The sequence below is a fragment of the Palaemon carinicauda genome, chromosome 11 (assembly GCF_036898095.1).
Source record: "Palaemon carinicauda isolate YSFRI2023 chromosome 11, ASM3689809v2, whole genome shotgun sequence".
NCBI lineage: Eukaryota > Metazoa > Arthropoda > Malacostraca > Decapoda > Palaemonidae > Palaemon > Palaemon carinicauda.
Window position 1 is genome coordinate 115764391 of NC_090735.1, and position 20559 is coordinate 115784949.

Below are 20559 nucleotides of genomic sequence, written 5' to 3' on the forward strand. Positions count from 1 at the left end.
CAAAACAAAACAAACAATGGCTGCCAAGAGAGGACCAAGACAGAGACGTCTGTCACAGTCCGAGCCAAAAGTGAAAGTGAGCAGTCATCTGTGTGTGAGGGGGGGGAGGGGAAGCTAGCTACCACTCCCCTACCCCCCCCGCTAACTAGCGCGGGGGTAATACACCCTCGTTAAATTCTAATGGCTCGCCATTTCAGCTGTGCTAAAAGGTAAACCCTCTGTAAATAGCGTGGTTTGTATTTCGGTTACGGAACAAACTGTATTTACCTGGTAGTGATCTAAAACCCTTCATTCTCCCCACTTCTAGTGATATAGAGAATTTTTTAGGATGTGTTTAGGTGTAGGACAACTCGAATTATACAAAGCTCTTGGTATTGATAGTCCTGTGGTGATATTCCTCCATGGCGCCCTCTATCGCGTCTTAGTGAGCATCATAGGGTAGGGCGAGTGGGAGAGTGTGGGATGGAATGGAAAAAAATTTATTTGTTAGGGGCTGGGAAGCTGGTGGCTTTGATGGAAGAATGATGACTACCAGCTAAGTATTTAATTAATAAGATTTATTAAAATTACATTTATATTTTTAGTTTTTAATCATTTGATTTCACTACTGCGTGAAAGCTAGCTTAGGTTATGTGTCCAGAATTCTCACAGCTATTTTTACATGATAAAATGCTTTCAAGGCTAAAATAATTTTATAATATTTTTTATTTAATGGATTTGTATTTAACTTTATCATGTACAAATAGTTATAGAAATTCTTGATACAATTGTGGAACAGATCATTAGGGAAAACACTATTAGTATTTTCAGTAGTATTTATGTTTTATTATATGTAGCACTGAATTTATTTAACTTTAATATCTCCCATTTTTGTTTCACAGTACTGTATAGTACTAAAGTAACACCTTTTTATGTTGTTTTGACATACTGTACTGTACGTTTGTCCCGACTTTGTCACTCATACTTAAATAGATACAAAAATGAAGTCTATGTTACACTTTTTTTCATGACCTTATGTTGGTCTTTACATTGTAAAAGAAAGATATAGTACTGTACTGTACAGTACTACACACTACAATAATTCACATAAATGCTTATTAATGTTGGTATCTGGTTTTCGTGAAATGAAAGCGGAACCTAAGTATGTTTTCATGTTCACTGTGTTTATGGGGAATAAATAAGTCACTTTACAGAGCAAAATCCATCCCTCGCTGTAAGCTGGTGTATTATTTATTATTGTACATGTATGCTCGTACTTTATTTTTTCAATATTTAACTTAGCCGGTGATTATAATAGCTGCAACTCTGTTGCTCGACAGAAAAACTCTACGGAAAAATTCGCCAGCGATCGCTACACAGGTAGGGGGTGTACTCAACAGCGCCATCTGTCGTTCAGATACCCAGTACTCATTGTAAACAAAGAACTCAATTTTCTCTCTGTCGAGCTATCGACAAGACGCTCTTATTCGCTGTTGCTAAACTGGAGTTTTTTCACAACTAATTGGTGAAGTACTTTATTCTAGTTTTGAGCTTTCGCTATGCAGGTGTTTTATCTTCAGCTTAAATCTTGAACTCGTTTTGGATAGATTTAATTATGGTGACAAAGAGAGTATGGACTTTCTTTCACTTTTAAATGGCCGACCCTTCCCTTAGACGGAAGTGTGTTTAGGATTTTAGTAATTCTTATCACGTTATAGATTTTCCTCTATATATTTTATATCTCTCCGCCTTTATTAGGCCTCTTCGATTAACTTTCCATTTATTATAAACATATAAAAATAAATTTTAATGTTTTGTTTATATAGACCTTTCCTGAGAGTAGGCGGTCCTAACTTGGAAACCGAAGTTAATCAACGTTGAGCCCTTTATATTGTAATTAGCTTTTAAAGAGCTAAGGATTTAAAACTTTTTAAATGTAATATTTTATGAAAGAATTTCTTTGATAGTCTTCGTACTGTTTTCAAAGATGAACTAACGTTTAGTTTTTTTATGCTACGCAGTTGTTGACGTTCAGGACGTTCAACATGCGCTCTATCGTTACGATAGAGAGAGAGTGTATCACGGTTTCACTTTGCAGTAAGAGTAAATCGATTCTGACGTTTTGTTCATTCTTTCTTAGCTTAAATGTTTTAAATTCTAATTTAAAGGAACTTTTTATTGAAAAACCTTTCAGTTTTTTCCTTTAGTCAAATAACATGTTTTTTTTTTGACGAAATATAATTTGGCTCTTCTCTTAGGTGCGAAATCAAGAGAGAAAGAGAGAGAGAGATAGAGACGGAGGGAGAGAGAGGAGAGAAAACGTTCCGTTCAAGCGGGTAACGTTGTTCTCGTGTTACTCTCGTCCCTAGTCGCTGTACGGGGAGGAAGGATAAAACGTTTTTAGGTTTTTATTCTCGTCCCCAGGCTATGTGCGGTGAGAGATTGAAAACGTAGTTATATGAACTAGTGTTTAGTCTCTTTCCCTGCCACTGATTTTTTTATCTTAAAATATGTTTTCTGTTTTTTGCTGGTATTAATGAGCTTGCATTATACGACTGATTTCGCAATTACTACCTTTTAATGAAGGGTAGAATTGCGTGTTTCAGGTAGAAATAAGTGCAAAACAGAAAATCGAAGTGATAAAGTGATATGCGCAAAGTGTTACAGTGTTGCGTCCGAGGCGCAAAGTGTTACAGTGTTGCGTCCGAGGGTTCGTCTGTTCGTGCCTGTCGTTCACCTAGTCCGGGACCTCTTACATGCTCCCAAGCCCAGGGGAGAAGTAATGTCAAACGACTTATGGGTTCGAGAGGCCTTGACCAACGAACAGACGTTTTTCCCTCTATGGTATAGGGTGTATCTTACCAAGATCTCCCCTACCATAAGACGAGAGAGACGTTGTTTCTCCTCGTCATCCGAAGGCTTTTCGCATAAGAAACCTGTCACAAGGTTTCGAAGCCCTTAAGCGAAAGTCAGTCCTTTCAGGACAGGTCCAGCGTCCTGGTTACAACCATTAGGACAGCTCTGACCCTATGCAGTCATCGGATAACTGCTCGCCGCCTAACAAAAGCGTAACACAGACTCCGAGAGTCTTTTTTTGTAGGCAAAGTGTTGCGGTCACAGACGTTACTTTCGTCTCTTACCACAACCATTTCCGTTGATCCTTAATGGGTTGTATGGCAAGATATGCAGTATATGCTTGCCTCCCTTATGGAAGACTATTCTACCGATTAGTCCGTTGAGTCTAGCCGTTTATCTCATTGATATCCTGGCTTTCAGCCAACCTAACGTTCCTTTGTGCTTACTGTTGACGTTGGCGTAGCTTAGTCACGTCAGTCAGGTTGTTTAGAACCACACTCGATGCGGTCTCGTGTGGTTTTTCAGCCGCATTTGGACGTTCCTGATGCTCCTGTTGCTCTTGTTGACGTTCAAGACGTTCACTAACAATCGGAGTTGACTTGTTTTGACGCTGTGCGTCAACCTCCGCATTCTAGAGTCATTTTGACTGCTCAGTCTAGGCAGTCAAAGCAGTGCGTCCTCGCGCACCTGTTGTGGTTGACAGTTCAGTTGTTGACAGTTCACAGACTGTCAAGCAGTTACATGACGTTGCGTTCTGGTCCGCTACTAATGCACCAGTGAGTGTGGACTCTGCTTATAAAGCATTGCCACCACGGTAGGTCTCTCCCTTGCTTGAGACTCAGTTTTTATCGGACAAGGTTCCTGTAGATGAGGAAGTTGCTGTTCTCCTTCCTACTGATATTCCCTTGAGGACTCTGTCAGATGGAGAGGAGCCTAAAGCTGCTTAGCCTCCTATGGACTTTAATTAAATCATGATGATTTTTTTAAGGATCTTCGTCCGGATCTTTTTGTAACTGCTGCTCCTCGTTCGCCTAAACGTCAGAGCTTACACTAGGCCTAGCTACTTCGAAGCCGTTGTTTTTAAGCTAGTGCTCTCTCGCTCTCCTAGAGAGCGTTACGTTGGCTAGGCGACTGGTTTTTCACCAGGAGGAGTTTGGGGGATACAGCCTTTGCTTTCCCTTCTTTTAAACTGGTTTATAGAGCGAGAGTCTGATAGGACACGAGAGAAGTTCTCGGCTTGGGAGTTCATGCCTCTGCCCAGATAGACTTCTCAATTCTGGTAGACTCTCCCTGGCGCCTAGCCAGGAGACGCTCTAAGTTGTTTACAGGTCAACTTCACAACTGTTTTCGAGCCTTTGAAGTTTTGCTGTACAATTATGTCACGCATAACAAGGCTTTCAGGGATGGTAAACGGTTCCGCCTCAGTCGCTAACCCCGTCTGTTGCCACACCTGCTCCCGTAGACCCTAAATGGGCTTTGCTGCAAGACATGCAGTCCAAGCTTGCGTCCTTGATAGAGGACTTAAATGCGGAGAAGGTTGCTACCGAACCTTCTGGCCAACAACCTTCCAACCGGTCGGTTGTGCGCCCTGTTGACGCTGAGGTAACCTATTCGCGTCTGCCAGTTGAGGTGGTTCCTCCACCGATGCGACCCAGTGTGGGTTGCCAGCCGCACGTTGACGTTCGGGACGTTCAACAACCAGCAGAGGTGACTTGTTTTGACGCAGTGCGTCAACCTCAGCAACCCGGTAGGGTGTTGACTGCACAACCCAGATGGTCTAGACAGTCTCGGGTTGATGCTGTGCTTCCTCGCGCACCCATGGTTGTTGACAGTTCACAGATTGTGCAGCAGTTCCATGATATTGCGTCCGGCTCCGTCACGCATCCACCAGTGCGACCGGACTTAGCGAGCCAGACGTTGCCCACTCCGTTGCCGTTTCCTCATCAGTTTTCGGATGAGGAACCCTCTGATGAGGACGTTGCTGAACAACAAGACGATCAGCCCCTAGCCCTGCTATCCATCCAGAAGATGCTGAAGAAGGAACGCTGCTCAGTCAGGCTGTGGATGAGTCTGGTAGGGACGCTGTCATCCGTGGAACAATTTGTGTCACTAGGAAGACTACACCTCCGTCCTCTTCAATACCATCTAGCTTTTCACTGGAAAAAGGACAAGACGCTAGAAGCGGTCTCGATCCCGGTTTCCGAAAAGATAAAGTCTTGTCTGACTTGGTGAAAGGACAATATCAACCTAAGAGAGGGTCTTCCCCTGGCTGTTCAGACTCCCAACCACGTTCTCTTCTCGGACGCATCGGACGTAGGCTGGGGTGCGACATTAGACGGTCGGGAATGCTCGGGAATATGGAACTCGAGTCAAAGGACAATGCATATAAACTGCAAGGAGCTACTGGCAGTACGTCTGGCCTGGAAAAGCTTCAGGTCTCTCCTTCAAGGCAAAGTGGTGGAGGTGAACTCGGACAACACCACGGCTTTGGCGTGCATCTCCAAGCAAGGAGGGACCTACTCTCTGACGTTGTACGAGATCGCAAGGGACCTCCTCACCTGGTCAAAAGGTCTAAACATATCACTAGTAACGAGGTTCATCCAAGGCAACTTGAATGTCATGGCAGATTGTCTCAGTCGGAAGGGACAAATAATTCCAACAGAATGGACCCTCCACAAGGATGTAGGCAAGAGACTTTGGGCCACCTGGGGCCAGCCAACCATAGATCTCTTCGCAACCTCGATGACCAAGAGGCTCCCAATATTTTGCTCACCAATCCCGGACCCAGCAGCAGTTCATATAGATGCCTTTCTCCTAGATTGGTCTCATCTAGATCTATATGCATTCCCTCCGTTCAAGATTGTCAACAAGGTACTGCAGAAGTTCGCCTCTCACGAAGGGACAAGGTTGACGCTAGTTGCTCCCCTCTGGCCCGCGAGAGAATGGTTCACCGAGGTACTTCGATGGCTAGTAGACGTTCCCAGAACACTTCCCCTAAGGGTGGACCTTCTACGTCAGCCACACATAAAGAAGGTACACCAAGGCCTCCACGCTCTTCGTCTGACTGCCTTCAGAATATCGAAAGACTCTCGAGAGCCAGAGGCTTTTCGAAGGAGGCAGCCAGAGCGATTGCTAGAGCAAGGAGAACATCCACCCTTAGAGTCTACCAATCGAAGTGGGAAATCTTCCGAAACTGGTGCAAGTCAGTATCCGTATCCTCGACCAGTACCTCTGTAACTCAAATAGCTGACTTCCTCTTATATCTGAGGAAAGAACGATCTCTTTCAGCTCCCACTATCAAGGGTTACAGAAGCATGTTGGCATCAGTCTTCCGTCACAGAGGCTTAGATCTTTCCAACAATAAAGATCTACAGGACCTCCTTAAGTCTTTTGAGACCACAAAGGAGCGTCGTTTGGTTACACCTGGTTGGAATTTAGACGTGGTACTAAGATTCCTTATGTCAGACAGGTTCGAGCCGCTACAATCAGCCTCCCTGAAAGATCTCACCTTAAAGACTCTTTTCCTGGTATGCTTAGCCACAGCTAAAAGAGTCAGTGAGATTCATGCCTTCAGCAAGAACATCGGATTTTCATCTGAAACGGCTACATGTTCTCTACAACTTGGTTTTCTAGCCAAAAACGAGCTGCCTTCTCGACCTTGGCCAAAATCGTTCGATATTCCAAGCTTATCGTATATGGTTGGAAATGAACTAGAAAGAGTCTTATGCCCTGTAAGAGCTCTTAAGTTCTATTTAAAACGAACTAAACCTTTACGAGGCCCGTCTGAAGCTTTATGGTGTTCAGTTAAGAAACCATCTTTGCCTATGTCAAAGAATGCTTTATCCTATTTTATCAGACTGTTAATACGAGAAGCTCATTCCCATCTGAATGAGGAAGACCAAGCTTTGCTGAAGGTAAGGACACACGAAGTTAGAGCTGTCGCAACTTCCGTGGCCTTTAAACAAAATAGATCTCTGCGAAGTATAATGAACGCAACCTATTGGAGAAGCAAGTCAGTGTTCGCGTCTTTTTATCTTAAGGATGTCCAGTCTCTTTACGAGAACTGCTACACTCTGGGACCATTCGTAGCAGCGAGTGCAGTAGTGGGTGAGGGCTCAACCACTACAATTCCCTAATTCCATAACCTTTTTAATCTTTCTCTTGAAATGTTTTTATTGTTGTTTTTGGGTTGTCCGGAAGGCTAAGAAGCCTTTCGCATCCTGGTTGATTTGGCGGGTGGTCAAAGTCATTTCTTGAGAAGCGCCTAGATTAAAGGTTTTGATGAGGTCCTGTTGTATGGGTTGCAACCCTTGATACTTCAGATCCTAGGGGTCGCTCAGCATCCTAAGAGGATCGCGAGGCTCCGTAAGGAAGACGTACTTAAAAAGGCAGAGTAATTGTTCAAGTTGACTTCCTTACCAGGTACCTATTTATTTTGTTTTTGTTATTTTGATAACTTCTAAAATGAAATAAAAATTCTTAGCTCATATGATGTAAACATATTTTGCTGGTCTCTACCCACCCCCCTGGGTGTGAATCAGCTATTATAATCACCGGCTAAGTTAAATATTGAAAAATGTTATTTTGATAATAAAATAAAGTTTTCAATATTAAACTTACCCGATAATCATGTAGCTGTCAACTCCGTTGCCCGACAGAATTCTACGGGAGGGATACGCCAGCTATCACTATACTAGAAGGGGGTGTACTCACCAGCGCCACCTGTGGCCAGGTACTACAGTACTTCTTGTTGACACCTCCTCAATTTTTCCTCTGTCGTGCTTCCGGCAAGACGTTCTGGGATACGCTTATGATCTTGGAGTATTGTTCACGGCTTTTGGTGAAGTATTTCTCTCAGATTTCGGCTGTCGCTATACTGGAAAACTTCTATATTAGCTTAGATAGCTTTTATTTAGTTCTGATTAATGGTTAACGATCTTTTTGCTTGATTTGGAATCCCCCTTGGCTAACTCTTTGATTCAAGATGTCTGACATTTCACAAGCCCCACCCCATAGACGATGTAGGTCTTGTAATAGGCGTATTCCGAAGGCCTCGGTAGATCCTCACACCGCTTGTTCTGACTGTAGGGAAAGACCCTGTCAGTTGGAAGATCGATGTGAGGAATGCGCCGGACTTTCGGAACTTGAATTTGTCCGATTCCTGAAATATTCAACCAAGTTAGAGAGAGAGAGAGTTAGGAGGAGTTCTTCTCGCTCTTCACTTTTTTCCTCACCTCATGATCCCCTACCTTTTCCTCCCCCTGTAGTGGCTACCCCCGAACCTACTATTTGCCCTCAACCTGATATGTCTGTTGTTTTGCGTGCCATTCAGGCTTTAGGTGACAAAGTGGAGTCGGTGGTTAGTGATCATAAGTCTCTTATGGCCGAAGTCAAGGAACTTAAGGTCAAAAGTGCAGTGGGAGGTAATAGTGCCAGTGCTGTGACAAGTGCTAGTGTCTGTGCAGTGCCAAGTGCTAGTGTCAGTGTCAGTGTGGTGCGTGAGGGTACTTCTGTGCGTGCCAGTCGTCCTCCCAGTCCGGGACCTCTTGCAAGCTCCCAAGCCCAGGGGAGAAGCAATGTCGAAGGGCAAAAGGGTTCGGCAGGCCTTGATCGGCGCACAGAAGTATCCTCTGTGGTTGCGGGCGTGTCTTACAGAGACCGTCACTCCCACCCGCAGACGATTGAGCCCGTCTTTTAATCGTCTGCTGAAGAATTGTCAGGGAGAAAACGCTGGACTCAGGTCTCAAGACCTCTCAAACGCAAAGTCCAGACTTCAAGAGCTCTACAACCTGGCTGCAGTCATTGGATTAGCTCTGACTCTCCGCAGTCATCAGGTGACTGCACACCTCCTAAGAGGGGTAAGGTGCTGCCGCAACAGACCTCATCTTCTGTTAAGGCTTTGCCTCAGCAGACCTTAGTGTCTGCCGACCCCAAGTTGACTTTACTGCAGTCCATGCAGTCACAGCTTGCGGTCTTAATGCGTGAGTGTCAGGCTGAGAAGGTTACACCTCCTCCTGCGATCGCTCCGCCTAACCGCAGTCCAGTCTGCCAGGCGTACGATGTTGAGGCTCCTCAGGATACCTTACCACGTACTGAGTTGCCAGTGTTCAGCGGTGTGCAGCAACCTCCGCCTTCCTTAAGGCAACCTCAGCAATGGGAACAGGAAGCTTATGCCTTACTTCCTCCGCTTCCGCTTGCGGTTCCACCAGTGAGGCAACACTCTCTTGAGGTACGACAACCTCTTCCATCCATGAGGCAGACACCTCAGCTCTCGCTGCAGCGACCTCAACCCTCCTCAAGGCGAGAGCCTCAACACCTTAGCCTTGCGCCTCAGGAACCTCAACTCGCGAGACAAGAACTGCGTTCTGCGCAGCCGCTACCTCAACTCTCGCAGCTCACACCTCAGGAACCTCAACTCGTTCCTCAGGAACCTGCTATTGCGCATCCGCAACCCTTACAGCAAGCGCAACTCTTGAGTCAAGACACTCATGCCAGGAGTCAGCCTTCTCAACCCATGCGCCTACCTTCCGCTACTCTTTTTGACCAGCCTTTGCAGCCTGAACCTCAGGTTTTAACTCATCAACAGAGACTTGAGGATGAAACCACAAGCGTTTTTGCACCCGCTTGTTCAGATTCTGCTGTTCAGCATACCACTGTTCCATTACCTCTCACTTCGCTACACTCTGGTGATGAGGTTTCTGATGAGGAAGCTGCGCACCTGGATCCCTCATCAGACGTAGAAGAATCCAAGTCTTCTCCTCCACCTATTGACTTTCGTAAGGTCCTGGCTCTTTTCAGAGAGGTATACCCGGACCATTTTGTCTCTGCTACCCCCCGCTCTCCGCCATCTGAGTTTTCGCTGGGCATGCAGCCTGTCAAGTCAACATATACTAAGCTCGTCTTTGCAAGGTCCTCTAAGAGAGCTTTAAGAATTTTAGGGGAGTGGTTGCAGTCTAAGCAGCAACTAGGGAAGACTTCCTTTATGTTCCCACCGACTAAGCTCACTTCTAAAGCGGGCGTATGGTATGCCACAGGAGAGGAACCAGGCTTGGGAGTACCTGCCTCTGCCCAGGCTGACTTCTCAAGTTTGGTAGACTCTCCTCGTAGAACAGCAATGAGGCGCTCTAAGGTTTGCTGGACCTTCTCCGATCTAGACCACTTCCTAAAGTGTGTATTTCGTGCCTTTGAGATGTTCAATTTTCTTGACTGGTGCCTGGGGGCCCTTAGCAAGAAGACCTCCCCTGCGGACAAGGACTCGGCCATGCTTTTAATGTCCTGCATGGATAAAGCTATCAGGGATGGATCTGGCGAGCTTGCTTCAATGTTTGTGTCAGGAGTTCTTAAGAAAAGGGAGCAACTTTGTACCTTCCTTTCTTCCAGCATCACACCTTGTCAAAGGTCTCAACTCCTTTTCGCTCCGCTCTCTAAGTTCTTGTTTCCCGAAGAGCTTGTCAAGGACTTGTCTGCGGCCCTGATACAAAAGGACACTCATGATCTTGTGGCCTCTTCAGCTCGTAAGACTAAGGTTGCTCCCTCAGTCCCCAGGACTTATCGCACCCCAGTGGCTGATACTCCTGCTACGAGGTTTATTCCGCCCTTTCGTGGTAGAGCCCCCAGCCGAGGAAGCTCCCGTCCAGACTCTTCCAGGAGCAAGTCTAGGAAAGGTTCCAAGACTTCAAAAGGCAAACACTGACTCTCCTCCTCTCCAGACAGCAGTAGGAGCCAGACTCAAGATCTTCTGGCAAGCTTGGGAAAAGAGAGGTGCAGACGCCCAGTCTGTCAGGTGGCTGAGGGAGGGTTACAGGATACCATTCTGCCGCAAACCCCCTCTGACCACTTCTCCCATCAACCTCTCTCCCAACTACAAGGAAAAGGACAAGAGGCTAGCGTTGCACCAGGAGGTGTCGCTCCTGTTACAGAAGAAGGCAGTGGTTATAGTCCGGGACCATCAATCCCCGGGCTTCTACAATCGTCTCTTTCTGGTGGCCAAGAAGACAGGAGGTTGGAGACCGGTGCTGGACGTCAGCGCGCTCAATACTTATGTCACCAAGCAGACGTTCACGATGGAGACGACGAAGTCGGTCCTAGCAGCGGTCAGGCAGGAGGACTGGATGGTCTCGTTGGATCTGAAAGATGCTTACTTTCACGTTCCTATTCATCCAGACTCCCAACCTTTCCTGAGATTCGTTTTCGGAAAGGTTGTGTACCAATTCCAAGCCCTGTGTTTTGGCCTAAGCACAGCTCCTATGGTGTTTACGCATCTGATGAGGAATATTGCAAAATTCCTCCACTTATCGGACATCAGAGCCTCCCTTTACTTAGACGACTGGCTGTTGAGAGCCTCCACGAGTCGTCGCTGTCTGGAGAGTCTCAACTGGACTTTAGACTTGATCAAGGAACTGGGTCTGTTAGTCAATTTAGAAAAGTCCCAGCATATTCCCTCCCAATCCATTGTGTACCTGGGAATGGAGATTCGGAGTCAGGATTTTCGGGCTTTTCCATCGGCCCCAAGGATAAGCCAAGCCCTAGATTGCATCCGGAGCATGCTGGAGAGGAGCAGTTGCTCGGTGAGACAGTGGATGAGTCTCACAGGGACCCTTTCATCGTTAGCCCTGTTCGTCGAGCTAGGGAGACTCCACCTCCGCCCTCTCCAATTCCATCTAGCAGCTCATTGGGACAAGGATTTGACGCTCGAAGCAGTCTCTATCCTGGTCACCAAAGAGATGAAGACCACTCTCTTGTGGTGGAAGACCAACCTCCTTCTCAGGGAGGGCCTTTCGTTAGCGATTCAGACCCCCAATCTTCATCTCTTCTCGGATGCATCAGACTCGGGCTGGGGCGCGACCTTGAACGGTCAGGAATGCTCGGGAACGTGGAACAAGGAACAGGAAACGCTCCACATCAACTGCAAGGAGCTACTGGCAGTTCATTTGGCCCTATTGAACTTCAAGTCCCTCCTGCTAGGCAAAGTGGTGGAGGTGAACTCCGACAACACCACAGCCTTGGCTTACATCTCCAAGCAGGGAGGGACCCATTCGAGGAGCCTATACGAGATAGCAAGGGACCTCCTCATTTGGTCAAGAAGTCTAAACCTCACCCTAGTTACGAGGTTCATTCAGGGCAACATGAACGTCTCAGCAGATCGCCTAAGCAGAAGAGATCAGGTCATCCCCACGGAATGGACCCTTCACAAGAGCGTGTGCAACAGACTTTGGACCTTGTGGGGTCAGCCGACAATAGATCTGTTTGCCACCTCCATGACCAAAAGGCTTCCTTTGTACTGTTCCCCAGTTCCAGACCCAGCAGCAGTTCATGTAGATGCTTTTCTGCTGAATTGGTCCCATCTCGACCTTTACGCATTCCCACCGTTCAAGATCATAAACAAAGTCATCCAGAAGTTCATCTCGCACGAAGGGACACGGCTGACGCTGGTTGCTCCCCTTTGGCCTGCAAGAGAATGGTTCACAGAGGTACTACAATGGCTGGTCGACGTCCCCAGGACTCTCCCTCTAAGAGTGGACCTTCTACGTCAACCTCACGTAGACAGGTTGCACCCAAACCTCCACGCTCTTCGGCTGACTGCCTTCAGACTGTCGAAAGATTCGCTAGAGCTAGAGGCTTTTCGAAGGAGGCAGCCAGTGCAATTGCCAGAGCAAGGAGGGTATCCACTCGTAGAGTCTACCAATCCAAGTGGGAAGTCTTCCGGAGCTGGTGTAGAGCCAATGCAGTTTCCTCTACCAATACCTCTGTAACCCAAATAGCTGACTTCCTATTACATCTAAGGAATGAGAGATCCCTTTCAGCTCCTACGATTAAAGGGTACAGGAGTATGTTGGCTTCAGTTCTCCGCCACAGAGGTTTGGACCTTTCTTCCAACAAGGACCTTCAAGACATCCTTAAGTCTTTTGAGACTTCTAAAGAACGTCGTTTACCCACTCCAGGCTGGAATCTAGACGTAGTCTTAAGGTTCCTTATGTCTCCTAGGTTCGAACCTCTCCAGTCAGCTTCCTTCAAGGACCTTACCCTCAAGACTCTTTTCCTCGTCTGCCTTGCAACAGCTAAAAGAGTCAGTGAGGTTCATGCCTTCAGCAAGAACATTGGGTTCACTTCCGAATCTGCGACATGTTCTTTACAGCTCGGATTTTTAGCTAAGAATGAACTTCCTTCACGTCCTTGGCCTAGATCGTTTGAAATTCCTAGCCTTTCCAACATGGTAGGTAACGAACTAGAAAGAGTTCTTTGCCCTGTCAGAGCTCTGAAATATTATCTTAATAGGTCAAAGCCTATTCGAGGACAGTCAGAAGCCTTATGGTGTGCAATCAAGAAACCTTCGATGCCCATGTCCAAAAACGGGGTTTCGTATTATATAAGGCTTCTGATTAGAGAAGCCCATTCTCACATGAAGGAGGAAGACCTTGCTTTGCTGAAGGTAAGGACCCACGAAGTGAGAGCCGTAGCCACTTCGATGGCCTTTAATAAGAACCGTTCTCTGCAGAGCATAATGGATGCAACTTATTGGAGGAGCAAGTCAGTGTTTGCATCATTTTATCTTAAAGATGTCTAGTCTCTTTACGAGAACTGCTACACCCTGGGACCATTCGTAGCAGCGAGTGCAGTAGTAGGTGAGGGCTCAGCCACTACATTCCCTTAATCCCATAACCTTTTTTAACCTTTCTCTTGAATGCTTTTATTGTTGTTTTTATGGTTGTTACGGTAGGCTAAGAAGCCTTCCGCATCCTTTTGATTTGGCGGGTGGTCAATTCATTCTTGAGAAGCGCCTGGGTTAGAGGTTGTGTAGAGGTCCTATAGTAGGGGTTGCAGCCCTATATACTTTAGCACCTTAGAGTTGATTCAGCCTCCTAAGAGGAACGCTGCGCTCAGTAAGGAAGACGAACTTAATAAAGGCAGAGTAACGGTTCAAGTCGACTTCCTTACCAGGTACTTATTATTTCATTGTTATTTTGAGATAACTGATTATATGAAATACGGGATACTTAGCTATCCTTTAGTCATGTACACTGGTTTTCACCCACCCCCCTGGGTGTGAATCAGCTACATGATTATCGGGTAAGTTTAATATTGAAAAATGTTATTTTTATTAGTAAAATAAATTTTTGAATATACTTACCCGATAATCATGATTTAATTGACCCTCCCTTCCTCCCCATAGAGAACCAGTGGACCGAGGAAAAATTGAGGAGGTGTCAACAAGAAGTACTGTAGTACCTGGCCACAGGTGGCGCTGGTGAGTACACCCCCTTCTAGTATAGTGATAGCTGGCGTATCCCTCCCGTAGAATTCTGTCGGGCAACGGAGTTGACAGCTACATGATTATCGGGTAAGTATATTCAAAAATTTATTTTACTAATAAAAATAACATTTTTGAATATACTTACCCGGTGATTATAAATTAAAGGACCCTCCCTTCCTCCCCAATAGAGACGCAGTGGACCGAGGAGAAAATTGAGTTCTTTGTTTACAATGAGTACTGGGTATCTGAACGACAGGTGGCGCTGTTGAGTACACCCCCTACCTGTGTAGCGATCGCTGGCGAATTTTTCCGTAGAGTTTTTCTGTCGAGCAACAGAGTTGCAGCTATTATAATCACCGGGTAAGTATATTCAAAAATTTATTTTATTATCAAAATAACATTTTATGATAATTTGGCCTTGCACATTATCACTTGTAGGACATGCAACTTATTAATTTAAAAACTGTGTACAAAAAGAAAAATTGGTAATTGGGATTGTATTTTTTATTTCCAGCAAGCAGAGAACTTGTTCAACAGCATTGGCTGTCTTTTCACTTCAGCTCCCCCATGTAGCTTTGACAAAAGTGGCAAGACTCCATCACAGAATGATAATCCTGAAGGTAACCTTGTAAATGCAATAATTTATTATTGAACTGATATCTTCCTCTGCTCAATTTACAAAGTTTAAAGAGTGGCTTATAAAAAATTGTTTTCCTATACAGTATTTTGTTATTATCTTCATATTATTATAGGACATTTTCTACAGTTTGATCTGGACTATGATATAATTACTGTACAACACTGTACATTCTTAAACTTCCATCTTGATTCTAAGTGGTCGTAAATTTCAATCTCCATAGACAGCATTGTCCAGTAGTTATTCAAATCACTTGCCTGACATTGAATGATTTTTTTATGTTACATAAAGCTTTTACAGACAATTCAGTGAGAATAGATTTGAGCCATTGAGCATATTTGAAGGTCACATCTAACGTATCAAAGTTACAAAATTATAGCTCCATAAACGATGCCACAGCTGAGATTTTTTCTATACCACTCCGAAGGGAGGGCCATGTATATTGAATGAGTATACAGTAAAAGTATAATTGTTCCGTAACTGGAATACAAACCACGCTATTTAATAGGGGTATTACATTCGGCGTAGCTGAAATGACGAGCCATTAATTTTTAATGAGTGTTAACTACCCACACTGCTAGTTAGCGGGGATTAGGGAGGGTAGCTTGCTACCACTCCCCCTCACACACCTGTGATTGAACCGACTTTGCTCTCGGCTCGGATGGTGAACGGACGTTGCTGTTCTTCATCCTTGCTGACAGTTGGCAGCCATTAATGCTTTTTGTTTTCGCTTTTTTTCTTAAATTGAGTGTGTGTGAAGTTGACTTCTGCGACCATGCGCACCTGCCCTGGACTCTCCGACCGCCCCTGTGGAACATTTATGTCGGCGGTCGAGACTGATCCTCACGCCCTTTGTCCTTCTTGCAGAGGTCAACGGTGCGATAGTGTCAACAAGTGTAGTGAGGGTAGGGAGTGGTCTTCCTCCCAGTGGGAGAGGTTTTCGCGACGGCGGAAGAAGTCCAAGCGGGATATTTCTCCTTCAAAGGTTGCTTTGAAGGGAGGAAAACTCAAGGCCTCTTCTTCCGTCGCCCAAACCTCCTCTGAAGCTCCTACTCGGTCTGACCATCGAGTAATAGCGTAGACCAATTTATTTCTGACCAACCCCGGGTCTCGAGAGATGAGGTTACTTCCCCTAGCGAAGCAGCACCACCTCTCCCCCCGATTGAGGCCTTGTCACTAACTTCCGTATTTCAGATTTGGTCATCCTTGGGGCTCACGGGTTCTCCCTCCAAGGAGACATTGTTTGAGTTCATCCGCATGGGTGCTTCTGTCAAGCAATCGTCGTCGCCGTCAGAGGTAGATCCCATGATACATGTCGACGTTGTTGTGTCAGAGGTGTCTCATGCGACATCACCCATCTCCTCTGTCATTCCAAACTCTTCTGTAGATGCGGACTTAGTTTCCCCTGTTCCTGACCATCCTCCAAGGGGGAAACTAAGTTCATCATCGGTCTCTCCTGCTAGTGTTTCTCCCCCTTACAGAGTCTTCTCTTCGGAGAACTGCTGACGGTCAGCTTACTGATCCAACGGCCCCCAGAGGGCGCATCCGTCGGAAGGCTTGCCTTCCTCTTCGCCTTAGAGGCCTTCCTTCACCTGCGGTGAGGAGGCGCCTCTTTGGTTCAACATCTTCATAGCAGTCCCCCGTAGAGGATCCTCTAGACCTTCAATCATCCATCACTGCACCTGCAACCAGTCTTGTGACTTCGGTCCTGGACCTCTCTGCAGATCATTCGCGACCTCCTTCAGTGGATGGTCGTCCTTTTAAAGGACACGTTGACCATCTATCCAACAGACCTGCCAACCTTCCATCGCCGTTCTTGTATGAGCCTAATAAAGCTCCTCCAAAGTACGCTATTGCGCACCATCACTCTCGCCCTCCGCACCACGCGCCTACGCGCCCTGACCATTGCTCACCAGCAGCTCATTAATCATCAACGCTTCGGCGTACCACCCTTCCTGCTCGCCCTCACAGAGGAGCCCAGTTCAGCTCTTCCTCTTCACCACTCGCTGGAAGAGCTAACCATGGGAATCCCTCTTGAGAGACTCTCCAACCGGCAGGTCTCGTTCTCGGTAACCAGGAGAAGGCCACGAAGTATGCTATGCAAGCTACTTTGTGGCTTGATATCTGGTTAGGGACCTTAGGTATCCTGATATGATCCAAGGATTTCTCCTAGGAATGTACCAGGAAAGCTATGGAAACCTTCCTTCTCTCAGGTACTCACACGATCGAGTTTCTTGCCCACCAAGTCTCGAACTTGTGGGCAAATACCATCTTGAAACATCGAGATCCAGTAGCTGAGAGGTTCCACCAGAAGGTCCCTAGTCTCGAGATCAATAGGTTCAGACATTCCTCCATGGAGGGGTACCATCCGTTTAAGCCTAAGGATGTGGAACATGCTGCTGAGAGGGGGAGGAAGTCTCATCAAGACTCCCTCCTCCATAGGGCTTTAACATCTAAGCCCTATAAACCTCCAGCACCACAGCAGCCCCGCCCAACCAAGACCACAACGACGACAAAAACTGCTGCAAAGACAACGGTGTCTAAACCCTTTCTTGTCAAAGACAGGAAATGCTAAAAGTCCTCCAGGGGAGGGAAAAATCCTAGAGGGAGCAGCTGAGGCCGCAAACGCTAGGATAGGCAGTCCCCCTGCATTTCCACCAGTGGGGGGTTGTCTACAAATTTGCGCAAACAGGTGGAAGCAACTCGGTGCCGATTCCTGGACAATCTCCGTGATCAGTCTAGGATATCGCGTCCCGTTCATAACATCTCTACCTCCCCTGACCATGAATCCAGTGTCACTGAACTCCCTTGCCATGGGATCGGCAAGGGGGCAAGCCCTTCGGGCAGAAGTCCAGACCCTGTTGAAGAAGGGCACTCTCCAAGAGGTCCTCGATGGATCCCCAGGCTTCTTCAGTCGACTCTTTCTTGTAAGGAAGGCGTCTAGAGGCTGGAGACCAGTCATTGACCTCTCAGCTCTGAACAAGTTTGTCAAACAAACCCCGTTCAGCATGGAGACGGCAGACACGGTCAGACTAGCAGTAAGACCGCAAGACTTCATGTGCACACTGAACCTAAAGGACGCGTACTTCCAGATCCCAGTCCATCTGTCTTCAAGGAAGTACTTAAGATTCAGCCTAGACAACAGAATATACCAGTTCAAGGTGCTGTGCTCTAGTCTTTCCACAGCACTACAAGTCTTCACTAAAGTGTTTACCCTAGTGTCATCTTGGGCACACAGGATTGGCATCTGTCTCCTTCGTTATCTTGATGACTGGCTAATCCTAGCAGACTCGGTGTCAACCCTTCTTCAACACCGAGCAAACTTCTGAGACTTAGCCAGGATCTGGGGATCATGGTAAATCTCGAGAAGTCCTCTCTGCTTCCCACTCAAACACTGGTATACTTAGGCATGATTGTAGACACCATTCTCCACAAAGCCTTCCCATCAGACGACAGGATAGGAAGGCTGAGAAAGGTCACAAGACCTTTTCTCAGATGAGAAGAACTTCCAGCCCAATCGTGGCTACGTCACCTCGGTCACCTTTCATCTCTGGCCCATCTAGTTCCCAATGGTCACCTCAAGATGAGATCCTTCCAGTGGCGACTCAAGTCCCGGTGGAATCAAGCACACGACTCCCCGGACATCCAGATCCATATGGGACCTGGGGAACTGACAGACCTCCAGTGGTGGGTGACAGACGAGAATCTACGAAAGGGAGTGGATCTTCTGGTCCTCCCCTCAGATTTGATGCTGTTTTCAGACGCTTCAAAAAAAGGGTGGGGGCCCCACGTGCTGCACCACACAACCTCAGGCCTCTGGTCAGAGTCAGAAAAGTACCTCTGCATAAATCTCCTAGAGATGAAGGCCGTCTTTCTGGCCCTTCAACAGTTCCAACAGTTCCTGACAAGTCACTCTGTGGTGGTGATGAGCGAAAACACCACAGTAGTGGCCTACATCAACAAATAAGGAGGTACTTTTTTGCAGCAACTATCCCATCTAGCAGTAGAGATACTGAGATGGGCCGAAATCCACTCGATACCACTATCGGCACGCTTCATTCCGGGCAAAAGGAATGTGCTCGCCGACAACCTGAGCAGAGCATCTCAGATAGTGAGTACTGAATGGTCTTTGGATCACCTAGTAGCCAACAAAGTCCTGACTTGTCGAGTTCTCTGACTGTAGACCTCTTCGCAACGGCCCTGAACTTCAGGCTCCTGCTCTACTGTTCCCTAGTCCCAGACCCCAAGGCTCTCTGGCAAGATGCTTTCCAACAACGGTGGGACAACATCGACGTTTACGCCTATCCCAGGTTCTGTCTGATGAGGAGGGTACTCTACAAGACCAGAATATCGGTCAATCTTTCAATGACCCTCATAGCTCTGTTGTGGCATCACGCAGAATGGTTTCCGGACCTTCTGCAACTCCTAACAGAGCCTCCAAGAGAACTCCCTCCACGACACAATCTACTCAAACAACCACACTCCAACATCTTCCACAAAGCCGTAGCTTTGCTACAGCTTCACGCCTGGAGACTATCCAGCATCTCCTCTCTGAGAGAGGATTTTCGCAACAAGTTGCGATCAGGATGTCTGGACATCTGCGAAAATTATCAGTAGCAGTCTACCAGGCAAAGTGGAAAGTCTTCTGTGGTTGGTGTCGTGGAATGGGTATTTCTCCACTCGATGCCACTATTCCAGCAATAGTGGAGTTCCTTGTGTATTTGCGTGAAGAAATGCGCCTATCAGTCTCGGCAGTGAAACGCTGTTGCTCAGCCTTAAGCCTCGCCTTCAGACTGAAAGGAATGGACATTTCTTCATCGTTAGAACTTTCTCTACTCATAGGGAGTTATGAACTTACCTGCCCCCAGTCAGAAGTGAGACCTCCCCCATGGAACGTGGTTCGAGTTCTCAGGTCTCTTAAGAGACCTCCCTATGAATCATTACGCCAGGCAACAGATCGCCACCTGACTTGGAAGACGGTGTTCCTGCTAGCTTTGGCCTTGGCCAAGCGAGTCAGCGAATTCATGGTCTCTCATACGACATCGTCCATTCAAGGGGATGGGGAGAGGTAACGTTCAGCTTCATCCCTGAGTTTATTGCTAAGACTCAGAACTCAAGAGTAGCGGATCCTCGATTCGACTCCTTCCGGATTTCTAGTCTCCGTACTGTAACAGATGACCCGGACCATCTCTTACTATACCCAGTAAGGAGTTTGAGGCTTTACCTTAAGAGAACAGCCGCAGGCCGTCCTCATGTGCCTGCAATATTCGTCAGCACAGGAAGGACCAAGAGGAGGGTCATCAAGAACATTACCTCAGCATGGATTCGCAGGGTCATTGACTTTGCACTGAATCCAGACCCTCCTCCGTCACGTCGCCCCAGAGCACATGATGTCAGGGGCATAGCTACGTCCCTGGCCTTCAAAAGAAACTACTCAGTGACACAGGTTCTTCAAGCTGGGGTGTGGAAACGTCAAAACACGTTCTCTTCTCACTACCTGCAAGACGTGACCCACAGGAGACTTGATACGTTTTCTATCGGTCCTGTGGTGACTGCACAACAGCTGGTTTAAAACCTCAAGCTCCTTATTGAACAACTAGCAGAAGGTTGAGGGCATTGTTACCAGGTTTTAGTCTGCATGAATGAAAAGATTTGACTGGCCCTTATTATTTTCTTCAATCTCCCCTCTCTTGGTGAAAGCAGCATCCTGGGTTCTCTGAATAGCTGACCTCAAACCACTGCAGGTAAACCATGCTCCCTTGTGTACCTAGTATTAAGATTAATACTGTTGCGTCCCTATACCCTGACGAGGTGGTATTGGGAAAGTCCTAGTGCA

The 20559-nt window shown here is 46.8% G+C and overlaps 1 protein-coding gene across 1 annotated transcript in view; it reads left to right on the plus strand.

Annotated features, from left to right (window-relative positions):
• MED21 (mediator complex subunit 21) overlaps positions 1-20559 on the plus strand; it is a 100519-nt gene that overhangs the window by 42828 nt on the left and 37132 nt on the right. Inside the window, exon 3 of the mRNA XM_068383281.1 lies at positions 14601-14706. Coding sequence (XP_068239382.1) covers positions 14601-14706 — 106 coding nt within the window. The remainder of the gene's footprint in view (positions 1-14600; positions 14707-20559) is intronic.